The 27270-nt window shown below is 41.1% G+C and overlaps 1 protein-coding gene across 5 annotated transcripts in view; it reads right to left on the minus strand.

The window, feature by feature from the left end:
- Positions 1 to 27010, minus strand: part of LOC139576820 (fibroblast growth factor receptor 1-A-like) — a 44977-nt gene extending 17967 nt beyond the window's left edge. For all 5 annotated transcript variants that reach the window (XM_071403330.1, XM_071403329.1, XM_071403327.1 and 2 more), the window contains exons 1-2: positions 26249 to 27010; positions 10988 to 11168 (exon numbers count right to left, since the gene is read on the minus strand). In XM_071403330.1, the coding sequence (XP_071259431.1) occupies positions 10988 to 11141 (154 nt within the window). In that variant the 5' untranslated portion in view covers positions 11142 to 11168; positions 26249 to 27010. The remainder of the gene's footprint in view (positions 1 to 10987; positions 11169 to 26248) is intronic.
- Positions 27011 to 27270: the final 260 nt, after the last annotated feature.

Raw genomic sequence — 27270 nt, forward strand, 5'->3', positions numbered from 1 at the left:
CAGCAGAGGTAACTCTGGGTCTTCCTTTCCTGTGGCGGTCCTCATGAGAGCCAGTTTCATCATAGCACTTCATGGTTTTTCAAATACATTTTTATTTGTCACATGCGCCAAATACAACAGGTGCAGATCTTACAGTGAAATGCTTACTTACAAGCCCTTAAACTAACAATGCAGTTAAGAAAAAAAGTGTAGAGTAAAAAATCAATAAAATAAAACTAACAAATGAAGAGCAGCAGTAAAATAACAATAGCGAAGCTATATACGTGGGGTACCAGTATAGAGTCAATGTGCAGGGGCACCGGTTAGTTGAGGCAGTATGTAGGTAGAGTTAAAGTGACTATGCATAGATAAACAGAGCAGCAGCCGTGTTTAAAAAAAATAAAAAAAGAGGGGTGGGGCAGCCATTTGGCTGGGTAGCCATTTGACTAGCTGTTCAGGTGTCTTATGGCTTGGGTGTAGAAGCTGTTAAGAAGTATTTTGGGCCTAGACTTGGCGCTCCAGTACCGCTTGCCGTGCGATAGCAGAAAGAACAGACTATGACTAGGGTGGCTGGAGTCTTTGACAATTTTTAGGGCCTTTCTGACACTGCCTGGTATAGAGGTCCTGGATGGCAGGAAGCTTGGCCCCAGTGATGTACTGGGCCATACACACTACCCTCTGTAGTGCCTTGTGGTCGAAGGCCGAGTAGTTGCCATACCAGGCAGTGATGCAACCAGTCAGGATGCACTTGATGGTGCAGCTACACTTAACTGCACTTGAAGAAACGTTCAAAGTTCTTGAAATGTTCCGGATTGACTGCCCATGTCAGGTAGCCTAGTGGTTAGAGTGTTGGGCCAGTAACTGAAAGGTTGCTGGATTGAATCCCCGAGCTGACAAGGTAAAAATCTGTTGTGCTGCCCCTGAACAAGGCAGTTAACACACTGTTCCTATGCAGTCATTGTAAATAAGAATTTGTTCTTAACTGACTTGCCTAGTCAAATTAAATATTTTTTTCTTTTTAAATATATACAGGAAATATTGAAATGCAAATGGAGGTGGTGTTGCTATATACACAGAGTGTACAAAACATGTTTTTTAAACTCCATTTCCATGACAGACTGACCAGGTGAAAGCCATGATCCCCCTATTGATGTCACTTGTTAAATCCACTTCAATCACTGTAGGTGAAGGGGAGGAAACAGATTAAAGAAGGATTTTTAAGCCTTGTCAAGAATGGTCCACCACACAAAGGAAATCCAGTCAACTGTGGGAAGCATGAGTCAATATGGGCCAGCATCCCTGTGGAACGCTTTTGACACCTTGTAGAGTCCATGCCCCAACGAAGTGAGCCTTTCTGAGGGCAAAAGGGGGCTGTAACTCAATATTAGGAAGGTGTTCCTAATGTATTGTACACTCGGTACATGTTTAGAGTATTCCTGTTAGGCTGAGAGAGGATCTCATATCAGAATATATGGAAGTAATATGGCAACAGGTTCATCAGCCTCACTTAAAGTCTATTCTTGTAGGAAGTTGCTATGGACCAGAGTGCTAAAAGTTTATATTTCGACTGTGTGTGAGAAATGGTCGATAATAATATCAACAGAGGTATATTTTCTGGGTGACCTAAATATTGACTGGTTGTCATCAAGCTGTCCATTCAAAAATAAGCTTCAATCTGTAACTGATGCCTGCAATCTAGTTCAGGCTCAGTCAACCTACCATAGTATTAACAAACAAAACAGGAACTAAATCATCCACGTGTATTGACCACATCTTAACTAACGCGGCAGAAATCTGCTCTAAAGCAGTATCCACACCTATCGGATGTAGTAAATCATAATAGCTATATCCATAATAGCTATATCCATAATAGCTATATCCTGAAATTGTGTATAAGCGATCATACAAGAGGTTTTTCAGTGATTCCTATGTCAAAGATGTGAAAAATATTTGTTGGTCTGATATGTGTAATGAGGAACAACCTGATGCCACACTTGGAAGTATTTATGAAACTGCTGATAGGCATGCGCCCATCAAGAAAGTGACTGTTAAAACAGCCAAATCCCCATGGATAGATTAATTGAAAAACTGTATGGAACAAAGATAAATGATATAAAGAATAATAGTAAAAAGTTCTGGAGTAGCTTAAATGAAATTCTAGGCACAAAAAACAGCGAACTCAGCTCCATCCTTCATTGAGGCAGATGGCTTGTTCATAACAAAACCCTTTGATACTGCCAACCACTTTAATAACTTTTTTTGTTGACAAGATAAGCAACCTTAGGCATGACATGCAAACAACAAATGCTGAGCCTTCATATTCATGCATAACGGACCAAATAATGAAAGACAAGCACTGTAGGTTCCGCAAAGTTGGTGTGGAAGAGGTGAAAAAAAAGTGTCTATAAATAAGGACAAGCCATCTGGTACTTTTTAAATCAAAAGTAGGCCTAATTATTGCAGTAACCTAAATTATTTTATATTTGTAAAATTATAGACGAGTAGGCCTCGATAAATAATTCCGTTTCCACCTCACAACTTGGCTGTCACTGAGAAACATGTCAAAGAGGCCGTCTAGGACGGCCAAGTCGTCAAAAAAACTAAACAATTTGACCCTAACCCCTAAATTCAGAGCAGAGCAATACCCAACGGACTATTATGAGTCAGGCGATAAGCTGTTTTACAAATTCTGTCAACATACTATTGATTGGACCCGTAACAATACGTGTGATGACCACTTAAAGTGTAAAGCTCATGTGAAGAACAAGGAAAAGCACCGTGTTAGCCAAAGCATGCCTCTTCAAAACAACCATTACTAGTGCAAGCGCATCAGCAGATTCAAGACGAGAATTTATTCAGGACTTTGTGGCTGTGTGCGCCGAGTCTGACAAGCTAAAAAAGCTACAGCCGTTTCTAGTGAAGTATTGCAAACAGGGAGGAGCGTTGCCGAAAATGAAAGCAGTCTCAGTCAAATTCACCTGCCCCGTGTGTTCAACCAACATGACTGCCATTCTACAGAAGATCCGTGGGAAGAAGTTTGCAGTGGTTGTTGACGAGACTGATGCAAGGGATTGCAGCATTCTAAACATCGTCATTGGTGAGTTAACAGCCTATTAATATACCGTTGCAATAGCCAACATTTACATTCTGCAATGTGAATTGTCCGCATGCAAATTGTGATATTCCAAACGACGAGCTATCGTGTTGAAATATAACGATGCATAATGTCAGCAGCTGTCTGCTTCTCCATCTAGCCAACTATCGCTGTATCTATATTGTGTTTATACTTGCAATTTAAATAACACTTATTTTGGTTGAAACATAATTCGTTTTTCCTTAACTTTCATTGCAGGTGTTGAAAACCAGTACTTTCTGGTGGATGTCATTTTCATGGACAGATGAAACTACTCCACGTTTTCCCAGCTGTACTAGCCTCCCTCCCCAGCATCCATCTGAACCTGAATGATGCCTGGGCAGTGGTCACAGATAATGCCTCCTACTGACTGAAGGCATACAAGGAAGTTCTGAAAGGAGTGACGCCCAACAGTGTCCATGTAACCGGTCTCTGTCATGTCATCAATCTGGTGGGTGAGACCTGGCAGAACAACAAATACTTCGCTGAAGTTGCATCACTTGTGACATGGATGAAATCTGTCTCCTTCAAGAAGCATGCCAGAAAGAAAAGATGGATGAGCTTCCTCATTATGAAGGAGTTTGTGCAGGCCAAGGCTCCTCCTGAAGCAGTGAGCTCCAGATGGAATAGCTGTTTTGAGGCAGGGAAGTAACATGCAGAGCATGTTCATCTGTACAGAGAGTTTTTGTTGGGAGAAAAGTCATCCCAGGCAGTCACAAATATCCTCAGCCAGCTGGAAACAGAGGAGAAGGTGCAGGCCCTCACTGTTAAGCTAACCTTTATCTCAGAGGGCTGCGTCAAACTGATGACAGCTCTGTCAATCCTGGAAGGAACCCACCATCCCACAGCAGTGTCTGCATACAATGTCATGGAGGATCTGGGCTCTTACCTAGTGAATGGAATGGCAAAAACATGTGGGTATGGTGCCAAGACAGATGAGCTATTGAGAAAGATGGGGATTGGAGAGAAGGGGTAGGTGCTTGACCATCTCCATGATGCATTCCACTTGGCCTTCAAATTTCTCAAAGCACTGGGACACACATCCAGCCAGAGAGGTCTACAGGTTGCCTAGGGTGTTCAATCCTAGGCAGGCCCCAGCCATGGAAAAGCAGATTGAAGCCTACACACAACTGAAACCCATGGCAAGCCCATCAACAGAGCTCAGTGAAGAATGGATTGCCTATCAGCACTGTGTCCAGGGAGCCCTCACCTGCTTTGGAGCTTGCCGATTACTGGAGGGGCCTGAGTGCGAGATTCCCAAGAGTTGCAGAAGTGGCAGTGCCCTACATCTACTTCCCAGTCAGCTCAGTCGACTGAGAGGAGTTTCAGCAAATACAAGACTCTACTCACAGACACGCGAGAGGCACTCACCGAGCTCAACACAAAGAGGCTGACAATCATGTACTTCAATGGAGATGTCTGTGATAGATGGAAAACTTACAATGGGCAGACATAGGAGCTCATAAGATAGCACCATAGGTTTTGCCTATTGTTGTATTATTGCCTAGATTCTTGCGTGACTCATTATTCCATTTATAACTAAAAACGTATGTGAAGCACTTTATTTTACAAAAACCAACGAATACAACGTTTTTTTTTTTTTTTTACATTAGTATAACTTCTAGGTTTTGCTTAATGCTTGCTGCAATGTTGCCTAGACTCTTGCATTACTTTTTCCATTTATAATGAAACACTTAGAACTATTGACACACTTGCCTTGATAAAAAAATTGTGCAATGTGTTGCAGCATCATTACAAATTAAATTGCTGACGTTTTATTCATTCACATTTTTAGACACGCTTTCTGATAAAATGTCTGTACATCATAAAACACAGAATTCAGAAAAATTAAAAAGGAAAAAAAGGAATTTGGAAAAAAATAACACGGATTTCATAGGGCCCTAGTTATGGCAAGCCTAAATAAGTTCAGCAGTGAAAATGTGCTTAACAAGTCACATAATAAGTTGAACACACACTGGGTGCAATAGTGTGTAACATGATTTTTCAATGACTACCTCAGCTCTGCACCCCACACATACAATTATCTGTAAGGTCCCTCAGTTGAGCAGTGAATTTCAAACAACGATTTAGCCACAAGACCAAGGTTTTACAATGCCTCGCAAAGGGCACCTATTGGTAAAAAATAAAATAAATAAATCACTACCAAGATACAGGCGTCCTTCCTAACTCAGTTGCCGGAGAGGAAGGAAACTCCTCAGAGATTTCACAATAAGGCCGATGGTGACTTTTAAAACAGTTAAAGAATGTAATGGCTGTGATAGGAGAAGACTGAGGATGGATAAACATTGAAGTTACTCCACAATACTAACCTAATTGAAAAGAAGGAAGCCTATACAGAACAAACATTATCTAAGCATGCATCCTGTTTGCAACAAGGCACTCAAGTAATACAGCAAAAATTGTGGCAAAGCAATAAACTTTTTGTCCTGAATACAAAGTGTTATATTTGGGGCAAATCTAATACACCACATTACTAAGTACCACTCTCCAAATTTTCAAGCGTATTGGTGGCTGAATCATGTTATGGGTTTGCTTGTAATTGTTAAGGACTGGCGAGTTTCAGGATAAAAAAGACGGAGCAAAGTACAGGCAAAACCCTTGAGGAAACCTGGTTGTCTGATTTCCAACAGACACCGGGAGATGAATTCACCTTTCAGCAGGACAATAATCTAAAACACAAGGCCAAATCTACACTGGAGTTGCTTACCAAATAGATAGTGAATGTTCCCGAGTGGCCGAGTTACAAATTTGACTTTAATCTACTTAAATCTATGGCAAGACCTGAAAATGGTTGTCTAGCAGTGATCAAAAACCAATTTGACAGAGGTTGAAGAATTTAGAAAGGAATAAATGGGCAAATATTTTGGAATTCAGGTGAGCAAAGCTCTTAGAAACTTACCCAGAAAGACTCACCGCTGTAAACGCTGCCAAACGGTTATTCTAACATCTATTGACTCGGGTGTAAATGAGATATTTCAGTATTTCACTTTCAATAAATAAGCAAACATTTCTAAAAACATGTTTTCACTTCAGCAATATGGGGTATTGTGTCTAGACGGGTGAGGGAAAAAATTATTTAATCCATTTTGAATTCATGCTGTAACAACAAAATGTGGAATAAGTCCAGGGGTATGAACTTTCTGAAGGCACTGTAGGTATACACGGATAGCAAATGTCAGTGGTATGGATGTCAATATCTCATTGCTCAAAGTTGAGAGATTGACTGCATCACTATTGGTCTTTGTGCGAGGTGTTGAAAAGGTACCAAACTGTCTGTTCAAGCAATTGGTATCTTCCCAGTCCCCAGATCCAGAACAGAGGAACTCAGTACTTTGAAGCACCTTTGGCAGCAATTACAGCCTTGAGTCTTCTTGGGTATGACGCTACAAGCTTGGCAATCCTGTATTTGGGGAGTTTCTCCCATTCTTCTCTGCACATCCTCTCAAGCCCTGTCAGGTTGGAAGGGGAGTGTTGCTGCATAACTATTTTTAAGTCTCTCCAGAGATGTTCGATCGAGTTCAAGTCCAGGCTCTGGCTGGCCCACTCAAGGACATTGAGACTTATCCCGAAGTCACTCCTGCATGGCCTTGGCTGTGTGCTTAGGGTTGTTGTCCTGTTGGAAGGTGAACCTTCGACCCCAGTCGGAGTTCCTGAGCACTTGGAAGCAGGTTATCATCAAGGATCTCTGTACAGTTCCATCTTTCCCTTGATCCTGACTAGTCTCACAGTCCCTGCCGCTTAAAAACATCCCCACAGCATGCTGCCACCACCATGCTTCACCGTAGGGATGGTGCCAGGTTCTTTCCAGATGTGACGCTTGGCATTCAGGCCAAAGATCTTGCTTTCATCAGACCAGAGAATCTTGTTTCTCATGGTCTGAGTCCTTTAGGAGCCTTTTGGCAAACTCCAAGCGGACCGTCATGTGCCTTTTACTGAGGAGTGGTTCCGTCTGGCCACTACCACAAAGGCCTGATTGGTGGAGTGCTGCAGAGATGGCTGTCCTTCTGGAAGGTTCTCCCATCTCCACAGAGGAACTCTGGAGCTTTGTCAGAGTGACCGTCAGGTTCTTGGTCACTTCCCTGATCAAGGCCCTTCTCCCCCGATTGCTCAATTTGGCCAGGCGGTAGATCCAAACTTCTTCCATTTAAGATTGATGGAGGCCACTGTGTTCTTGGGGACCTTCAATGCAGCAGAAATATTTTGGTACCCTTCCCAAGATCTGTGCCTAGATACAATCCTGTCTCGGGTCTCTACAGACAATTCCTTCGACCTCATGGCTTGGTTTTTGCTCTGAAATGCACTGTCAACTGTGGGACCTTATATAGACAGGTGTGCCTTTCCAAATCATGTCCAGTCAATTGAATGTACCACAGGTTTACTCCAATCACATTGTAGAAACATCAAGGATGATCAATGGAAATAGGATGCAGCTGAGGTATAATAGCAAAGGGTCTGAATACTTAAGTAAATAAGGTATCTGTTTTTATTCGTAATAAATGTACAAACATTTCTAAAAACCTGTTTTCACTTTGTCATGGTGTATTTTGTGTAGATTGATGAATGAAAAATGTTATTTAAATCGATTTTAGAATAAGGCTGTAACATAACAAAATGTGGAAAAAGGGGTCTGAATACTTTCCGAATGCACTGTACAATGTAGCATAAACTAGGCTCTTCAACCAGGGACCACACCCATACTATATACCATACCCTCAGTATAACATTAAGCGCTCTCTCCATCTCAACAAAGGCTCTAAACAATAAGGGGGAGAGGGAGTATGAGAGAGAGCAAGAGCGTGTACACAAGAGAGAAGGAGAGAGAGCAAGTGGGGGCCTGCAGCAGCAGGATCTAGTGCCAGTTGCCATGGTGACCCCAGTTGAGCCTAGTAAAGGTATTTCTTGGATCACATGTCTGACATGTCCTTAATCCCAGCAGTAAAAAGGGGCCAGAGGGTAGGATCAACTTTCTCCTCAAAAACCAAAGGGAAGGGGGGAACTGGAAGAAGCAGCAGCATTTAGGGATGGGCCACAACTATCTAATTGAGACAGGCTAAAACATAAAAGGGGTCCACCACACTCTGTGTGGGGTCATGATCTTGCTTAGGTTTTTTCCCTCCTAAAGTCTATCAAGCTGATAAGGCTATGTCAACATTCCAGCTATCAATCTAGCTGCAGACGGCTCTTAAATATCCCATTGACTTGTCGCGGTTGTGGAGCGAAGTCAATCCAGTCTTATGATTACAATTGGGATCACAAACAGCAACAAGTTGCAGCATTGGCCTCACTATTGAGGAGCAGACATACTTTGCATACCCTTATTTTTTTTATTTCTTCCAAAATCGGAGAATCAAGTGGGAAGCATTGAGTCAATGTCTAATTGAGGCCAACGTCTAGTTTATGCATTTCAAAATCAAGAGTCATCTAAATGCATACCCTGTGTCACAGTGGGACCTAAATTAACATTGTCTACAGTCATTCCATCACGATTTACATTCATTAAGGGATATCTGTGTGTAACTAAAAATACAGGTGAATAGACAGTCAGTCAAACCACAGTAGTAAGCTTTCCATGAGGAAGTTGTGGCTCAGATAATCCTTCTGCTTCCATGGTTGGATTAAGATGAATTAGGGACCATATTTTCAGAGAGCAACCCAGCTGGAATAGTCCTGCTGGCATGCTTTCTTCCAACCATTTGGAAAAATTGATTGACAACCCTGAAAATCAACTTAATTACACAAAATCATGAAAGGGATTTTGTCCGAGAAGTAAGCATGCAACACAGGGTTTGAACAACAACAAAAAAGTGCTTGAGTCTATGAGCACAGGACTGCCTCCAAAAACTGAACTCATTGGCTCCAGTCTATAGAACCTGCTCTGGCTTCCAGATAGGAAGCAATATGCCGCGTGAATGACTGTTGGGATTTCCTGCTCTCGCCAGAGTGATGGTTGAGTGCAGCACAGAGATCCCAGTGAAAGCAGGGAGATGGCGTAAGCAGAAAGACCACTCTCTTGGTGGCCAGTCTCCCCCCACTGATATGACCGACGGAGTGAGTGAAGGGTTGATCGTGACAACAGACAGGAATTGCATGAAGTGATAGAACACAGGGTATATTAGCAAACCCAAAAGTTGGAAGGGATAACCTTTAAAAAACTTTCAGCAATGGCCAACATTTCCATCTAAACCCCTCTCTCTGTATAGTGCCTCTAAACCCCTCTATGTCTGAGGAGAGTCTGAATTAGGGTAGCCATGGCAGCTCTGGGTTTTGAGTCCTCTACTAAGTGTCAGTGTCTTTTCTGCTTTGACTGACAGTGCCACAAACCTCAGTACAGGAAGCAGATCTCACAGTTCAAGGAATCCACTGGGAAACAGTTTTCCCATGCGGCCCCACCATTCAATGACTTGTCTCCTTTAAAGACTTCTCATTTTGAGGAGGGCCTTTTCAACCCAATCCTCCTCAAAGAGAAACAAGCCACAAATACTGAAGAGTAAGCAAAAAAAAAATGTTTTTAAAGGAACATGCATAAAACATGACAATTTCCACGTAATAAGCAATTTTGTTTTCCACCCATGACAAAAAGAATGTGACCAAATAATTCTGCCGTGATTGTTTGTGAACAGCTGAAGCAATCAGTCACCCAGCAGGGAAGCATGAGGAAGGTGATGCACTCCCAAGTAGTGTAGAGAGGGGGGCTGGAAGAAAAGCAGAGGGGGCCCTAAATAATACCTGGCCATTTGGTGATTGAAAACTGGGTGGAGAGAACGCATCAAGCTCCCAACTCCACTGGCAATATATCCCCCAGTCTCTCATTATAGCTGTAAGAATATACACTGTTTTCTCAGAAACCCTCTCTCTTTGGTTTAGGAAGGGCTCCAAATGGACTCATGGGTGTTTTTATTTTTTAACAGCTAATTTATAGTTTCCTGGTAGTTTACTCATCCATCTGACCAAAAAACAAACACATTTTCATTACAAAAGAGGAGAGGAGCAGGGACTACTAGCTAGGTAGTGAAGCTGCCTGGGCCTGAGGCTACAGATGGGAGGCATTTACTCCCTCCCCTCTCTGTATTGGGATAAACACAACCCTGCCTAGTTTATTTAGAAGGCGTACAGCCCAAGATACCCTCGTTCATAATTACTTTAATTATAATGCTGGGCTTTATTATATTCCTTTTGCAGCACTCTACTTCCGACTGCTGAGTGTAAGCATCCAGAACTATACACCCACAAATCCAGGCAGCCATTACACTATTGGAATTGATCCAAAATACACATTTTTCAGGATTCTGTTTCAGTGACCCTTTTCCTTTTTTTCAGCCGAGCTTGTGCAACTATTAGGTTGCCTTTTCGTAGGCAACCTATAAACATAGCTATTTCAGTGCTACAACAATATAACATAGCAGATACTGAGAGCCATGTCAAACTAGATCCAGTTAGGCTCATTACATCTACATCATACAGGGAATTGGGTGGGGGCTGCACTGAGACTACAAAGAAACTTAAAACACTGGAAAAGACTAGATTATAGTACAACTATAGAGACCCGAGGAATAAAAGCATTACAGGTAAGATGGAGTGCTTGTAAAATAAAATTACAGATTTAGACCATTGTTTATGTTGGTAACTACATCTTCTGAAGTACATTAATAATAAAAAAGGGCAGCATATGACCCATTTCAAAAGGGTCTGGGATAAGAGCCAGTCAAATATATTGTGGTTAATTTTGACCACAAAAACATGATCAGGAGAAATGTGACAAGTAGACATACAATTTAGGTGATGGACTGGCGCCATATTTAAAAATAAAAATAATAAAATAATGTTTTTTTAAAGGGCCAGGGAGGGGAGCCTTACCTTCATCTGGGATGGCAGGTCGGGCCTGGGAGAGTAAAATCTGGGCAAGAAAGGCCAGAACCACCAGCATACTCTGTACCGCCAACATCCTGTGGGGTGTGCTACAGCTGTTGACTACTCTGTGACTGGAACTCCATCCGGACCTCTGGGGCATCAGCACTGAGCCATTCACTGTGCCAAACTGGAGGAACAAACAACAAGGTGAAACTATGCTCACATGACATGTGAAACACAAAATGCAAAGTTATGATTTGAGAGCCTTGCATGAAAACCCACGAGACCTAAACTGAGAGTTGGGCTTACCGCATGCTTCCCAGTCGAAAACAGATTGCACATATATGAAGACGAAATTGTGTTACTTCTTTTGTTTTGGTGTTTTTTTCCCGGGTGTTTGAACATTTTTTCTTGATGCAAGCCAAAGTTCGGTAGCTGTAGTCTACGCCCCTTCGTTGGTGATTGGGCAACAGTAGGAATTCTTCAATGAAGTGTTTGTTTTTATTCAGCGACAGACGACTAGTTTTCATGCAAATTCTTTCACTTGAGAAATACTGCACCAAAACGTCTTAGATGTAAAATTGCTTGACTAAGACCTCCTCGGCAAAAACATCAAAATTAATGACAGATTTCTTGATTTATCTTAGACTGATTCTGACTATTGAGGAAGAGTTACTGTATGTTGAGTACGGCATCTCATCTCAAACCGTAATATTGCCAATGTTTTTTCTAATTTTTCAAGCAAAGGTATTTTAAGGGAGTATACAAAAACAGACGTTCACGTCACCTAGTTGAGTTCTGTTAGGAGCAAACTGAACCTGTATGCAGATGCCTTTAGCTAACGTGTTGTTCATGTGAAACAAACACCTAGAAAGACTAACGCTGCACCAGAGAATTATACTGAACGAAAATATAAAAACAACATGCAACAACTTCAAATATTTTACTGAGTTTCGGTTCATATAAGGAAATCAGTCAATTGAAATGAATTAGGCCCTAATCTATGGATTTCACATGACTGGGAATACACATAAGCATCTGTTGATCACAGATGGCCATTTTCTTTTAAGGTCTCACAATGGGCCTCAGGATCGTCACGTATTTCTGTGCATTCAAATTTCCATAGATAAAATGCAATTGTGTTCGTTGTCTGTAGCTTATGCCTGCCTATATCATAACCCCAATGCCACCATGGGGCACTCCGTTCACATTAGCAAACCGCTCACCCACACGACGCCATACACTTGGTCTGCGGTTGTGAGGCCGGTTGGACGTACTACCAAATTCTCTAAAACGGAGGCGGCTTAAAGCAGAGAAATGAACATAAAATTATCTGGCAACAGCTCTGTTGGACATTCCTGTTGTCAGGATGCCTATTGCACGCCTCCTCAAAACTTGAGACACCTTTGGCATTGTGTTGTGACAAAACTGCACATTTTAGAGTGGCTTTTTATTGTTCACAGCACAAGGGGCACCTGTGTAATGATTAGGGATGCACAAAATATCGGTGAACATATTGGAATCGGACAATATTAGCTAAAAATTCCAACATCGTATCGGCCTGATGTCTAGTGCAAACCTGATGTCAAAGCTGACGTGCATACCTATATAACGTAGGTACATGACGTAATGACCAAGTAAAATTTTGCCCTACACGTGCAACACAGCATTCCTAACCTAGCCCACAATGTCTGCTGTGTGCATCCAGTCGTCAAAAAGTCGAGCAGTCATTTGAAAGATTAAGAACATTTCAGAGAGGCAACTCAAACGCCAAGATAATGGAATTCCTTGCCCTTGACAATCAACCGTTCTCTGTCGTGGGTGATGTTGGCTTTCACAACTGGTCGAGCACCGGTACACACTATCAAGTGCGCTATTTTTCAGATGTTGCCCTACCGGAGTCACAGTGATATCGTCACTGCATACTATGGAACACCGTTTGGGTCTTTGCGTGTCAAAAAAAAAGAAACGTGTTAAATAAGCTTTTAAATTTGACACGTCAAATAACACAGTTCTATTATAGAATGTTGTGTGTTCTGAATTTGCACGAGTAAGCCAAGTGCCACCACTATTATCAGTAGCACTGTCAAAGCTGTACGAAAAAGTCAGCAAACACCGGCCACGAACGATGTGTTTACAATACTGCGTTGGTAATAAAGCATTATTTGTTCGACCGCAACTTCTGGGGTAGCTAGCTAGCTTTAGCTTGGTACCTAGCTAGCACTAATACAACCAGCCTGAAAACAATGACCATTAGAAACTGCAGTCATTTTCATTATTCTTAGTAACAATTTAGGAATCCTTGTGAGTAAGTATTAGCTAGGTAGCCACTTGTTCACCTATTGAAATTGAAAATAAATAGCTAGCCAGCTACTTAACCCTGTTGACCAAAACGAACGTTATAAGCAGCCAGCTAGCTTCATCTGGCTAGAAAGGCTCGACCGGATCGAAGCTAGCCACAATACGGATTATGCACAATAGTGGAATTTGCGGTTTTCCTTCAACATAAAAGTACCTCTTTGAAAGTGATGCAGAAGGTTACAATTGGTGAAATCATGCCATATTTAGACTAGATAATGTTAAACAAGGTTGGAATGTGAAGCAATGAAATGGGGTATCAGTCTACTCCAGTGGCCGCCAACCGGTCGATGAATCTTCAAGGCATTCCTAGTCGATCACCAAATATTTCTGTAGAAAAGTCAACGAACGACAAAGGCTTGCGCTCCTTTTTTAAAATTATTTTGAGCTGTTGCCGGTAGGTGCACTTGATTCAAAAGTCCTGCGCACCAGGTAAGAAAAGTGTTCCCATGAGACAAACACCGCCTGCCCGGCGGACAGGCAAATCTGTGACTAAATCGAGTGCACCTACTGCGCTGCCCAATCGGATTGCTCAAATCACTGTGGCTACAAAGCTTCCATGACCCAGGCCAAAGCCAAGTTTAATAGGCTACTAGCCTACGTAAGATTTAATCACTTTTAAAACCATGACCACAGAGAGACTGTCAACGAATACAGCAAAGAGCTGCCGTTTATATGAGTGAGTTCATGTTTAAGTTTATAAATCAGCACGGTCACTGTTTATATTCAACACTATTACAAAACACGCTTCTCTGTACTTCCGCTCGGGCTGCAGCTGCAATGAATGAGTAGCCAAGTATCGAAAGCCCTACGTTTTATTATTATTAGCAGCTTGTGTCGATTTTAATATTAAGGAATATTTAACTTTCTCTGGTCAGGAACAACATGAATTTGTGCATGAGGCAGATGCGGTGCGACTTGAGTTTCGCCATCAGGTGGAAGACGGTGTCCCCTCTCTCTGGTCAGTCTCACCGGAGGAAAGGAAGGTGAGAGCAGGGACCGTGAGAGGCGGTTGGGAAAAAATTGTTTAGCGGTCATCCAACTCGGAAACTTGGGAATCTTTCTAGAGCTCCGACCTGAAGATCACTGATGTTGTGATTTGACCTCGTTGACCATCAGATGCAGGTACCATCAGTCCAGTAAAATTAAAAAGGATATTATTTAAATTCATGCTCCACAGTGCCTCAAGTGCTAAACCAACTGATCTAATTTGTTATTAAAGCTCGAGTTTTGAAATATATGGTCTGATTAACAATATTGGCAGGCCACTCATATAGCCAATATGCTGTGATAATGTATTAGGCCTACTGCCCAAACCTCATTCCTACAAAACTGTTTGTGAGGTTATTGTAAAAAAATATATATAATCTGATCAGTAGATCTCAGCTTGCTTTTTGACTGCAAAAGTTATCTTGACTCAGAAAAGGTTGGTGACCACTGGTCTACTCGGTGACACCCACAGAACACAACTGAAGAGTTTACGCAAATATTAGCGTTGTAGCTCTTATCGCAGGATTGTGACTGTGTGAAATCACCTCCCAGTCAGCCTATTGTGTGTATTGACATTCATATTGCACTGTACAGCTTTACCTAAGGATTGTCAATTAAATCAATTAAAATGTGGTATCAGTCTACTCAATAACCAAGATATTTTTTCCCAACGTCCTCCTCAGAGTTAGACTCCAAAACATCCACACAGTATTGTTTTTCCTTGGGAATAGTGTTCAATACACAGATTGACAATAAATGTGGCTCAATTCACAGTTGTTTCAGAGTCACGCAATAAGAGCTACGACGCTAATGTTCTCTGGGTGTCACTGAGTAGACTGATACCCCATGTCATTGATCCACAATCCATAGGTAAGGCTGTACAGTGAAATAAGTATGCCCCCAATGCAATTCTAAAGAATAATACATCCAGTGTGATTTCAACAGATTGTCAAGTTAACAAAATTGTCTTTCGTTCATTTTATATAACATTCCAACCTCGTTTAGCATGATCTATTCAATTATGGCATAATTCTAGTATTTGTATTAATTTGCATCACTGTCAATGACATAGCCTTCAAAATAAAAGTAACTGCAAAGTCCACTATTGTGGCTAGCTTCACATAGATGGGTTCGACCACCATTAAAGCAAAGGGTTATTTTAGATGACACCTACAGTGGGGAGAACAAGTATTTGATACACTGCCGATTTTGCAGGTTTTCCTACTTACAAAGCATGTAGAGGTCTGTAATTTTTATCATAGGTACACTTCAACTGTGAGAGACGGAATCTAAAACAAAAATCCAGAAAATCACATTGTATGATTTTTAAATAATTAATTTGCATTTTATTGCATGACATAATTATTTGATCACCTACCAACCAGTAAGAATTCCGGCTCTCACAGACCTGTTAGTTTTTCTTTAAGAAGCCCTCCTGTTCTCCACTCATTACCTGTATTAACTGCACCTGTTTGAACTCGTTACCTGTATAAAAGACACCTGTCCACACACAATCAAACAGATTCCAACCTCTCCACAATGGCCAAGACCAGAGAGCTGTGTAAGGACATCAGGGATAAAATTGTAGACCTGCACAAGGCTGGGATGGGCTACAGGACAATAGGCAAGCAGCTTGGTGAGAAGGAAACAACTGTTGGCGCAATTATTAGAAAATGGAAGAAGTTCAAGATGACGGTCAATCACCCTCGGTCTGGGGCTCCATGCAAGATTTCACCTCGTGGGGCATCAATGATCATGAGGAAGGTGAGGGATCAGCCCAGAACTACACGGCAGGACCTGGTCAATGACCTGAAGAGAGCTGGGACCACAGTCTCAAAGAAAACCATTAGTAACACACTACGCTGTCATGGATTAAAATCCTGCAGCGCACGCAAGGTCCCCCTGCTTAAGCCAGTGCATGTCCAGGCCCGTCTGAAGTTTGCCAATGACCATCTGGATGATCCAGAGGAGGAATGGGAGAAGGTCATGTGGTCTGATGAGACAAAAATAGAGCTTTTTGGTCTAACTCCACTCGCCGTGTTTGGAGGAAGAAGAAGTATGAGTACAACCCCAAGAACACCATCCCAACCGTGAAGCATGGAGGTGGAAACATCATTCTTTGGGGATGCTTTTCTGCAAAGGGGACAGGACGACTGCACCGTATTGAGGGGAGGATGGATGGGGCCATGTATCGCGAGATCTTGGCCAACAACCTCCTTCCCTCAGTAAGAGCATTGAAGATGGGTCGTGGCTGGGTCTTCCAGCATGACAACGACACGAAGCACACAGCCATGGCAACTAAGGAGTGGCTCCGTAAGAAGCATCTCAAGGTCCTGGAGTGGCCTAGCCAGTCTCCAGACCTGAACCCAATAGAAAATCTTTGGAGGGAGCTGAACGTCCGTATTGCCCAGCGACAGCCCCGAAACCTGAAGGATCTGGAGAAGATCTGTAGGGAGGAGTGGGCCAAAATCCCTGCTGCAGTGTGTGCAAACCTAGTCAAGAACTACAGGAAACGTATGATCTCTGTAATTGCAAACAAAGGTTTCTGTACCAAATATTAAGTTCTGCTTTTCTGATGTATCAAATACTTATGTCATGCAATAAAATGCAAATTAATTACTTAAAAATCATACAATGTGATTTTCTGGATTTTTGTTTTAGATTCATGCTTTGTAAGTAGGAAAACCTGCAAAATCGGCAGTGTATCAAATACTTGTTCTCCCCACTGTAGCTATAAAGTTAGCCAGCTAACTATAGCTACTGAAACAGTCGTTTTGCTATGTTTGGGGGAAGAACATTGTAGGTGCACTGTAGGTGCGCGAGACAACTTTACCAGCATCATAGCACACGTATCGATGAATCTTTGTGACATATGAAATACAAGTGAGTGTAATCAATGTGTAATAACAAAGTAAAAAAAATATGAACGCATTAAATTATGTAACGTGCCGTCATATTCAGTCAACAAGCTTGTTTGACATGTCAAATTGTGTTATTTGACATGTATCTTTTTTGACATGCAAAGACCCAAACGGCGTTCCATAAAAATCCTGGTTGAGAATGAAATCTGAACGAAACAGCACAGCAAGTAAGTGAAAGAAATAGGTTTTGATTATGTTTTTCTGGTAATGGGGACATACATAAATGCCAACAAAATTACTTTTTGGTCAGTGTGGTGTGTGTGTAACCTTTATTTAACTAGGCAAGTCAGATAAGAACAAATTCTTATTTACAATGACGGCCTGCCCCGGTCGACGCTGGGCCAATTGTGCACCGCCCTATGGATCTCCCAATCACGGCCGGATGTGATACAGCCTGGATTCGAACCAGGGACTGTAGTGACACCTCTTGCACTGAGATGCAGTGCCTTAGACCACTGCGTCCATGTGTGTGCGTTGACTATTTAACTGTACTAAAATGATTAAAAAGGTCACTAACATTTTAAATAAATCGGTATAGTTTTTTTGAGCAAGAGAAATATCGGAATCAGCCAAAAATGTAATCTCAGTGCATCACTAGTAATGATCATGCTGTTTAAATCAGCTTCTTGATATGCCCCACCTGTCAGGTGGATGGATTATCTTGGCAAAGGAGAAATGCTCACTTATTGGGATGTAAACAAATTTGTGTACAAAATTTGAGAGAAATAAGCTTTGTGTGTATGATTTTTTGGGGGGATGTTTCACTTCAGCCCCCGAAACATGGGACAAACACTTTACATGTTGTGTTTATATTTTTGTTCAGTGTAACAAATACAGCAGATTGTCCATTGTTCTTTGATAAAAATGTTGGTTTTTGAATTTCAAGGTTGGTGTTTGCATTTTTTGCATGTGCAGATACTCCCTGTGTGATAAGAAAATACAAAGCATGTATCAGATTGTTTTGGAATACCTGAACAAACAAGTGAAATTGTATTCCCTAGTTCTAAAGAGTTGTTTAAGTATTTATATGCAAGAGTAGCTAAAACACCTTTCTTTACAAGCAGTAACTTTAAATAAGCTTGTTCTAAAAAAGGCAACAATGTGAGTGCTACAAAGTCATCTTTGTTGCCATGATACAAGGAGGAAACAATTAAGAAGAATAAAGAAAGGATACAAAAAGACAAGAGATAACTGGGCAGGCAGAGCTCATGTCACAGACTAGCTCCCCCATGGCTATTAATGGCAAATTGAAGATGGGGACGTGTGCTGTACATGGGCACACTGCTGTGGGTGACCCTCACATGCATATCTGCTCGCCCCTACACCCTGCAGCATCTGGCTCAAGAGATTAACGCTTGCCCCTCACCCCCATAATCCCGAGGCATTTGTTAAGGACCCAAAAACTCAGGGCTGCTACGTGACACCCCTGTAGAAAGGCCACCAAGCCATAACAATTTTTTTATTTTTTATTTATTACACTCGCAGATCTATCACCCAACAGTTGGTTTGGCCCCAACCCCAATGCAATCTCCAATCACAATTTGTTCTCATCCCTGTCAAGTTGTTGTAGGGTGCTGGATTCTGAGAACACGCCTAATCGAAAACAATGAAGTCTACATACATTTTGTCTAAAGTAACAAGCATTAGCATCTTTGGAATTAAATCAGCAATATACATGAGATTATGTTCATATGTTCATATATGCATCCTGTCTACATAGTTCACTGATGTAAAAGCCTGTAGGAGTAATCCAAAATCTATAGATCCAAACAAAAAAAAATCTATGGGAAACATCCAGGGGAGGTCAGGTCATCCATATGAGTTTACAGATTGGCTGTCTAACAGGCAACAATGATGGGCAAAGTCTGAATGGTCTTCATGAGTGTTCTCCACTTAAACATGTTCCTTGTACTGTCGTCAAAATAAATTCAATTTCACTTTCCAAGAATGGCCTAGTGTTCCGGCACAGACCCGTAAGCAGTGAGTCAGTGCCTGGTCAGGCTCCAAGAATCCACTTCAACTGCCAAACAGAAGGAAGTCCGCACAGCACACGGCCAACCACGTTCCCCGAGCGCTCATCACTACACAACCATTTAGACAACGCTCCATGATGAGGGAACCAATAATGTCGTCAGAGTGTGAAATATCACGCAACGCCCAAGTTTGTCAAGTGCAAACTGCATTTTTACTGTAGGCCTATGCTAAGAACATACCGCACAAAACACACATGGTTAAATGAATGTTTTCTGAATATTATATAATCCGAAAAACCTATTCCCAAAAAGGGATTATTGACATGTATAAACATTGTTAATTTGTGGTCCACTAGACTCCTCAGGTACATTTTGAGAAAAGCACACAAAATAAAGACGTTCAGTTCATTTATTCTCACCAAATAAAGACGTTCAGTTCATTTATTCTCACCATCTCCTACAACTACGGAGAATACTAGATATTGACATATGCATTACGCATCTGCAGCACCGCTTGACTCGTGTAAAATACCCTCATCTCATAGATGTTGTGCAACATTAGGGTTTGGAAATAAATACACAGTCACAAGAGATGTGGTCTCTGGCAGTTGACACTAGCATTGTTATATGTGTTCTTGAAATGAGGCCGTAAGGCTGCTAGAATACAATTACACTAAAAGTAAGTAGACACTTATCCAAGTAAACAAAAACATTTTCTCTCAAACAATAGCTGTAGGGTCCCTGCTTATCATGTCACATAGCCTCTACTGAACATACAATCACACTGAATCCACACGGAGTCACATTTGAGACGGAGATGAGCTGCTGGATCAATGTGTAATGCAGGTCACAAGAGTTGTGAGTTTTGATAGAGACAGAGAAATCTGAAAATTGCAAATGTTTTAGCAATCAGAATGCGAAGAGATCTGCCTTCACAAAGCATGACTAAGTCACTTTGGATAAAAGGGTCTGCTAAATGGCATATTTTTATCATATAAAGTTGAATTTAAAACATGTAGAGAGACAGGGTATAAGCCCAAGCATGGCCCCGTAATTACTGTATCCATCCATGCATACAATTCCTTAGCTCTGTTAGATTCTGTAGTCCAACCCCACTCATTTCTCCCCTCCCAGAGCCAGTCTACGGAGCAGAGACACCAAGCTTCTCTCCATGGGAGTTCAATTTAGGGGACTTACTCAGTTTGCCCATTCCACCCAGTTAAGCTGCTTTCACAAGTCGGCAGCAGTCAGATGTGTTTAGTCTGCTTTTCACCATTAAGTATGCCATTGCCCCGACTGTTGATCTGGCTGTGTTAGAACTACAAGACAGATTTTATAGCTATTTAAACTCTTGTAAGAATGTTTCAGATGAACTACATGTTCACTCATTAGATGGTTCTCCAATTGAACATCTTCCGGCATATAAATACTTAGGCACTTGGATTGATTTGACATTAAAAAAAATTATAAACATATGAGATGGTTAAGAAGCTAAGATTGAAAGTTGGCTATTTCTACAGAAACAGATCGCGCCTTTCTCTAAGCAGTAGGAAGCAGATAATTCAGTCAATCTTTTCATCTGTTCTTTATTATGGTGATATTATTTATCAAAGTGCAGCTGCTACTACTCAAACCACTGGACCACCAGCGACTTAATGCCATTTGTTTCGTCACAGGTGACAGTTTCGATACACTGCATCAAAAGGTTGGCTGGACTTCGCTAAAAGACCCACAGATCTATACATTAATCCCTATTTGTTTAAAAATTCCATCTAACTAGGTAAATCTGCACCCTTTGCCTTGATGACCGATTTACACACTTGGCATTCTCTCAACCAGCTTCACATGGAATGCAGTCTTAAAGGAATTCCCACATATGCTGAGCACTTGTTGGCTGCTTTTCCTTCCCCCTGCAGTCCACCTCACCCCAAACCATCTCAATTGGGGTGAGGTTGGGTGATTGTGGAGGCCAGGTCATCTGATGCAGCACTCCATCACTCTCCTTCTTGGTCAAATAACACTTACACAGCCTGGAGGTGTGTTGGGTAATTGTCTTGTTGAAAAACAAATGATAGTGGGAGTAAGGGCAAACCAGATGGGTTGGCATATCGCTGCAGAATGCTGTGGTAGCCATGCTGGTTAAGTGTGCCTTGAATCCTACATAAATCACTGACAGTGTCACCAGCAAAGCACGCCCACACCACTGCTCCATGCTTCACGGTGGGAACCACACATGCGGCGATCATCCTTTCACCTACTCTGCGTCTCACAAAGACACGGCGGCTGGAACCAAAAATCTAAAATGTGGACTCATCAGACCAAAGGACATATTTCCACCGGCCTAATGTCATTGCTCGTGTTTCTTGGCCCAAGCCAGCATATTTTTCTTATTGATGGCCTGTAGTAGTGGTTTCTTTGCAGCAATTCGACCATGAATACCTGATTCACGCAGTCTCCCCTGAACAGTTGATGTTGGGCTGCCTATTACTCTATGAAGCATTTATATGGGCTGCAATTTGAGGTGCAGTTAACTCGAATTAAATTATCCTCTGCAGCAGAGGTAACTCTGAATATTCCTTTCCTGTTGTGGTCCGCACGATAACCAGTTTCCACAAATTAACAAGGCACACCTGTTAATTGAAATGCATTCCAGGTGACGACCTCATGAAGCTGGTTGAAAGAACGCAGTGTGCGCAAAGCTGTCATCAAGGCAAAGGGTGGCTTTGAAGAATCTCAAATATAAAACATTTTGATTTAACACTTTTGGTTACTACATATGTGTTATTTCATAGTTTTGATGTCTTCACTATTTTCATAGGAAAAAGTAAAAATAAAGAAAAACCCTGGAAGGAGTGAGTAGGTGTGTCCAAACTTTTGATGGTACATGCATACACACACACATATATATACACACACACACAGTTGAAGTCAGAAGTATACATACACTTAGGTTGGAGTCATTAAAACTCATTTTTCAACCACTCCACAAAAGTCTTGTTAACAAACTATAGTTTTGGCAAGTGGGTTAGGACATCTACTTTGTGCATGACACAAGTCATTTTCCCAACAATTGCTTACAGATTATTTCACTTATAATTAATGTCACTGTATTAATGTCACTGTATCACAATTCCAGTGGGTCAGAAGTTTACATACACTTAGTTGACTGTGCCTTTAAACAGCTTGGAAAATTCCAGTAAATGATGTCATGGCTTTAGAGGCTTCTGACAGGCTAATTGACATCATGTATTTCAAGGCCTACCTTCAAACTCAGTGCCTCTTTGCTTGACATCATGGGAAAATCAAAAGAAATCAGCCAAGACCTCAGAAGAAAATGGTGGACCTCCACAAGTCTGGTTCATCCTTGGGAGCAATTTCCAAACGCCTGAAGGTGACACGTTCATCTGTACAAACAACAGTATGCAAGTATAAACACCATGGGACCACGCAGCCGTCATACCGTTCAGGAAGGAGACGCCTTCTGTCTCCTAGAGATGAACGTACTTTAGTGCGAAAAGTGCAAATCAATCCCAGAACAACAGCAAAGGACCTTGTGAAGATGCTGGAGGAAACAGTTACAAAAGTATCTATTTCCATAGTAAAACGAGTCTTATATCGACATACCCTGAAAGGCCGCTCAGCAAGGAAGAAGCCACTGCTCCAAAGCCAGACTACGGTTTGCAACTGCACATGGGGACAAAGATCGTACATTTTGGTGAAATGTCCTCTGGTCTGATGAAACAAAAATAGAACTGTTTGGCCATAATGACCATCGCTGTGTTTGGAGGAAAAAGGGGGAGGCTTGCAAGCCGAAGAACACCATGTGGGGGTGCTTTGCTGCATGAGGGACTGATGCACTTCACAAAATAGATGGCATCATGTGGAAGACAAATTATGTGGATATATTGAAGCAACATCTCAAGACATCAGTCAGGAAGTTAAAGCTTGGTCGCAAATGGGTCTTCCAAATGGACAATGACCCCAAGCAGACTTCCAAAGTTGTGGCAAAATGGCTTAAGGACAACAAAGTCAAGGTATTGGAGTGGCCATCACAAAGCCCTGACCTCAATCCTATAGAACATTTGTGGGCAGAACTGAAAAAGCGCGTGCGAGCAAGGAGGCCTACAAACCTGACTCAGTTACACCAGCTCTGTCAGCAGGAATGGGCCAAAATTCACCCAACTTATTGTGGGAAGCTTGTGGAAGGCTACCCGAAACGTTTGACCCAAGTTAAACAATTTAAAGACAATGTTACCAAATACTAATTGAGTGTATGTAAACTTCTGACCCACTAGGAATGTGATGAAATACAAGCTGAAATAAATAATTCTCTATTATTCTGACATTTCACATTCTTAAAATAAAGTGGTGATCCTAACTGACCTAAGACAGGGAATTTTTACAAGGATTAAATGTCAGGAATTGTGAAAAACTGAGTTTAAATGTATTTGGCTAAGGTGTATGTAAACTTCCAACTTCAACTGTATGTATGTATAGTACCAGTCAAAAGTTTGGACACACCTACTCACTCATTCATTTTTACTTTACCAGGGAAGACAAATTGAGACGTAGGTCTCTTCCAAAATGTGCCCTGCATATGTGTGTGTGTATTGTATTGTGCAGGGCACATTTAGAAAAAGAGACCAAGTCTCAATGTGTCTTCCCTGGTCAAATAAAAATGAATAAAAAATAGAAAGGACTGAATTCTCCCAAGTTTCTAAATATGTTGTTTAGTTACTATGCATGTGCATCAAGTATTGTAACAAGGTGATCTCCATTTCAAAAGATGTATAACTTCAGTCTATTTTTCATACAAATTACAGGTAAGATATTCTCCAATGTAGGCTAAGTTATTCAATCCCACATTTCACCACAAACTATTATTAAACCACTGAAACAACTTTCCACAGAAACAGTAAGCTACAATAACTCTGTGCCAACCCAGCAGCCTAGTAAATTACAGGGCATGACAATTCCTCACTTCCTTTCCTACAGCTCAACAGAACAACTTTTTTTCCTGGTGAACTCCCTAAGGGAATGCCGCTTAGCTCAACCATCCATCTTCTCCCTCTCATTTAAAACCAACTTGATAGTAACATTTAAGGCTCATTGACACTATCCATTCTAAACCTGCTTCAATACAAAGTCAGCATTAGCAACACTAAATTGGCAAAGCAGGCTTTTGGGGTGGACACATGATTTCATGTATACTGAACAAAAAAATAAAACGCAACAATTTCAAATATTTTACTGAGTTACAGTTCATATAAGGTAATCAGTCAATTTAAATACATTAATTAGGCCATAATCTATGGATTTCACATGACTGGGAATACAGAAACATCTGTTGGTCACATATACCTTAAAAAAAAAAAAGTATGGGCGAGGATCAAAAAACCAGTCAGTATCTGGTGTGACCATTTGCCTCATGCAGTGCGACATCTCCTTTGCATAGAGTTGATCAGGCTGTTGATTTTGGCCTGTGGAATGTTGTCCCACTCCTCTTCAATGGCTGTGCAAAGTTGCTGGATATTAGCGGGAATTGTACAGTATGTACTTTTTTTTCTCTCTCAGTAAGTATGCTTACTACTTGGGGTAAACAGACAGCCTGAAATCAAAACCCTGTAACTGATACTTCTAAGTAGTATTACTTCACAGAAAAAAAGCATCTTCCAATCAATATTCTCTTGATCTTATTTTTGTTTCACATTGTAAACACTTTTGTTGTGAACATTCGACATGTGCATTCTTGGAAATCAATGTAGTTGACTAAGCTTATTCCCAGGAGCCTGTTTTGTAGTTTGCTCGTTTGTTTCACATAACTCTCGAGTACTAAAGCATCTTTCCTTAAAAACTATCTAAAACGACTGAATATGAAGGAGAGGGCGTAGGGATTTGGCTGGTATAAATCAGGATCCCTCCCTCTTGAAAAGTTTGGTAATGTCAGGATGGGTAGGCCCTACTGATAACCACTGGAAATGTTGGAGATTAAAGATAAGAGTACTATAGACTATATAGAGAGCAGGGGGGTGTGATCCCTAGAAACCCTCAAAAATATATAGATATTTTAAAGCAAAAGAGCATCTAATTCCAATCTGACGTAAATAAATCATGTAAAGAACACTGTTTTCTTCAGAAGTTAATTTCAAATTATGGGCTATTTTGAAGACACACTCAAGCAAAATCTTGTGCAAACATGTTATGTCAAAACAAGCACTGACTTGCATCTTTTAATTAGCCAGGAACACAGGTGACGGAGGTAAAGGCAATATATCTAATAAAATGGGAATGAAAAAAACAATTTTTCAAAAAAACATTACAAAGACAGAAATACACTGCATAGCCACCACGTCATAATATTTCTTAATTGAAAATGCATACTGATACAAAACCCTCTCACCAAAGGTGTAACATTTTGCATGTCACACTGAGGAAGGGGAACTTAAATCCGAATGTAGGCCTATGTTAGGGCTAATTGAAGAGATCAACCGGAAAAGCAACAAAATAAATTACAACAATTAAATACTCACAAATGTAATCTTCTCTCCCAATGTTCCAAGTGTTTGAAGAGGTGACTGAGCTTCCAGATGGTTATTGCCCCCCACTACTACAAATGCTCTCCCCAACCAATTAAGCACATGACAAACAAATAAAAAATTACAAAACCATCACCAAATGTAAAATTTTCAACCGAATATACAGGCAATTTTCTAAAATGTGTAAAATAAAAACTTGAAGGGGGAAAATAAAAGTCCAGTCACATCATTGGTGCATGGTTTGTTTCCAAACCAGAAACATATGTCCAGACTCCATATCGGAGGGGGACTAGTGCTACAGGCTATTTAAAAAATAAAAAATAAATTAAACAAACAAAAATGTTCTTTCTGGGAGTCATCTGTCACAATGTGGATACCTGATCTAAATAATGCTAGATAGGTAGACCTCGCTAAAAATAATTCTAGCAGCACGCTGTGCCGAACATGTAAATACAAATTATTAGAATGTACACCTTGAAAAAAACCTACCTTTTTGACAAAAACCTCGAGGGGCGACGAAACTGCCAGCGTAGAAAAATGTTGGACTCCGAGATTTGATGTTGAATTTTTTTTTTAAAGCTTGAATAGCCAACGTAGTTTATTTTAACCCGTAAATATGTGGTAATAAACGAGGAAACTTTTACAATATATTATACTTTTCCCACGTTTACCCAACTTGCCAAAAAGAAAAGAAAACAATGCGCAAAGCATCAAAAGAAAGCTTCCTCCATGGAGAGGTCTGCCCCAATCCCAGACCTCCAAATGTACAAGGTAAAAACGTAGAAAGAAAAAAAATGTAGGATATGACTACATCGGCTACTATAAAATGTGATTAGGTGTGCGCAATATTCCCCACTTCAATTCTAAGAGATTTTAGAAGCGATAGAAGATCCGTTCGTCGTTTTCATAAATCCATTAGCTCACGAAGAAACAGTCAAACCGACTCAAAGTTCCTTTGCTAGGCTTTTTACTGGCTGAAAGACTCGACATTAAATTGATTTATTGTTTTAATTGTGCGTTCATGTCTATCTAACTTCTCTCAACTCAGGCTGCCCTCGACCACCCCCGGCCAAATTACTGCATACAGACAACGAGATTCCGGATTCGTGGAAGCCTTCCCCCCGACCATCGCAGCAAATGCCTATTCGCATCACCCGGTTTGAACAAACCTGGCTTCCCCTGCCATCCACAACACCTCTGTACCCACGTTTTTCAGCGCGCTCTTTGCATTGTGGGATTGTAGTTCTAAACGCGCGCTCTTTGCCCTCACACACGCAACACATTAATGTTTTTTTTTTTTTTAACAGGAAATTATTCTAATTTGTATTACTGCATGTATGCTCATGTTTCTTTGAATGCTCAGCATTGATCCCGGAACAGACTTATTATAAAAGACTCACACATACACAACCACACCATTCTATTTATCACAGTAGCTGCTTGGCATTTAGGCTTAATGTATAGAACACAATATGTTGGCAATTAGACCTGACATAATAAATGTAAATCCG

Source organism: Salvelinus alpinus, chromosome 5 (genome assembly GCF_045679555.1).
Source record: "Salvelinus alpinus chromosome 5, SLU_Salpinus.1, whole genome shotgun sequence".
NCBI lineage: Eukaryota > Metazoa > Chordata > Actinopteri > Salmoniformes > Salmonidae > Salvelinus > Salvelinus alpinus.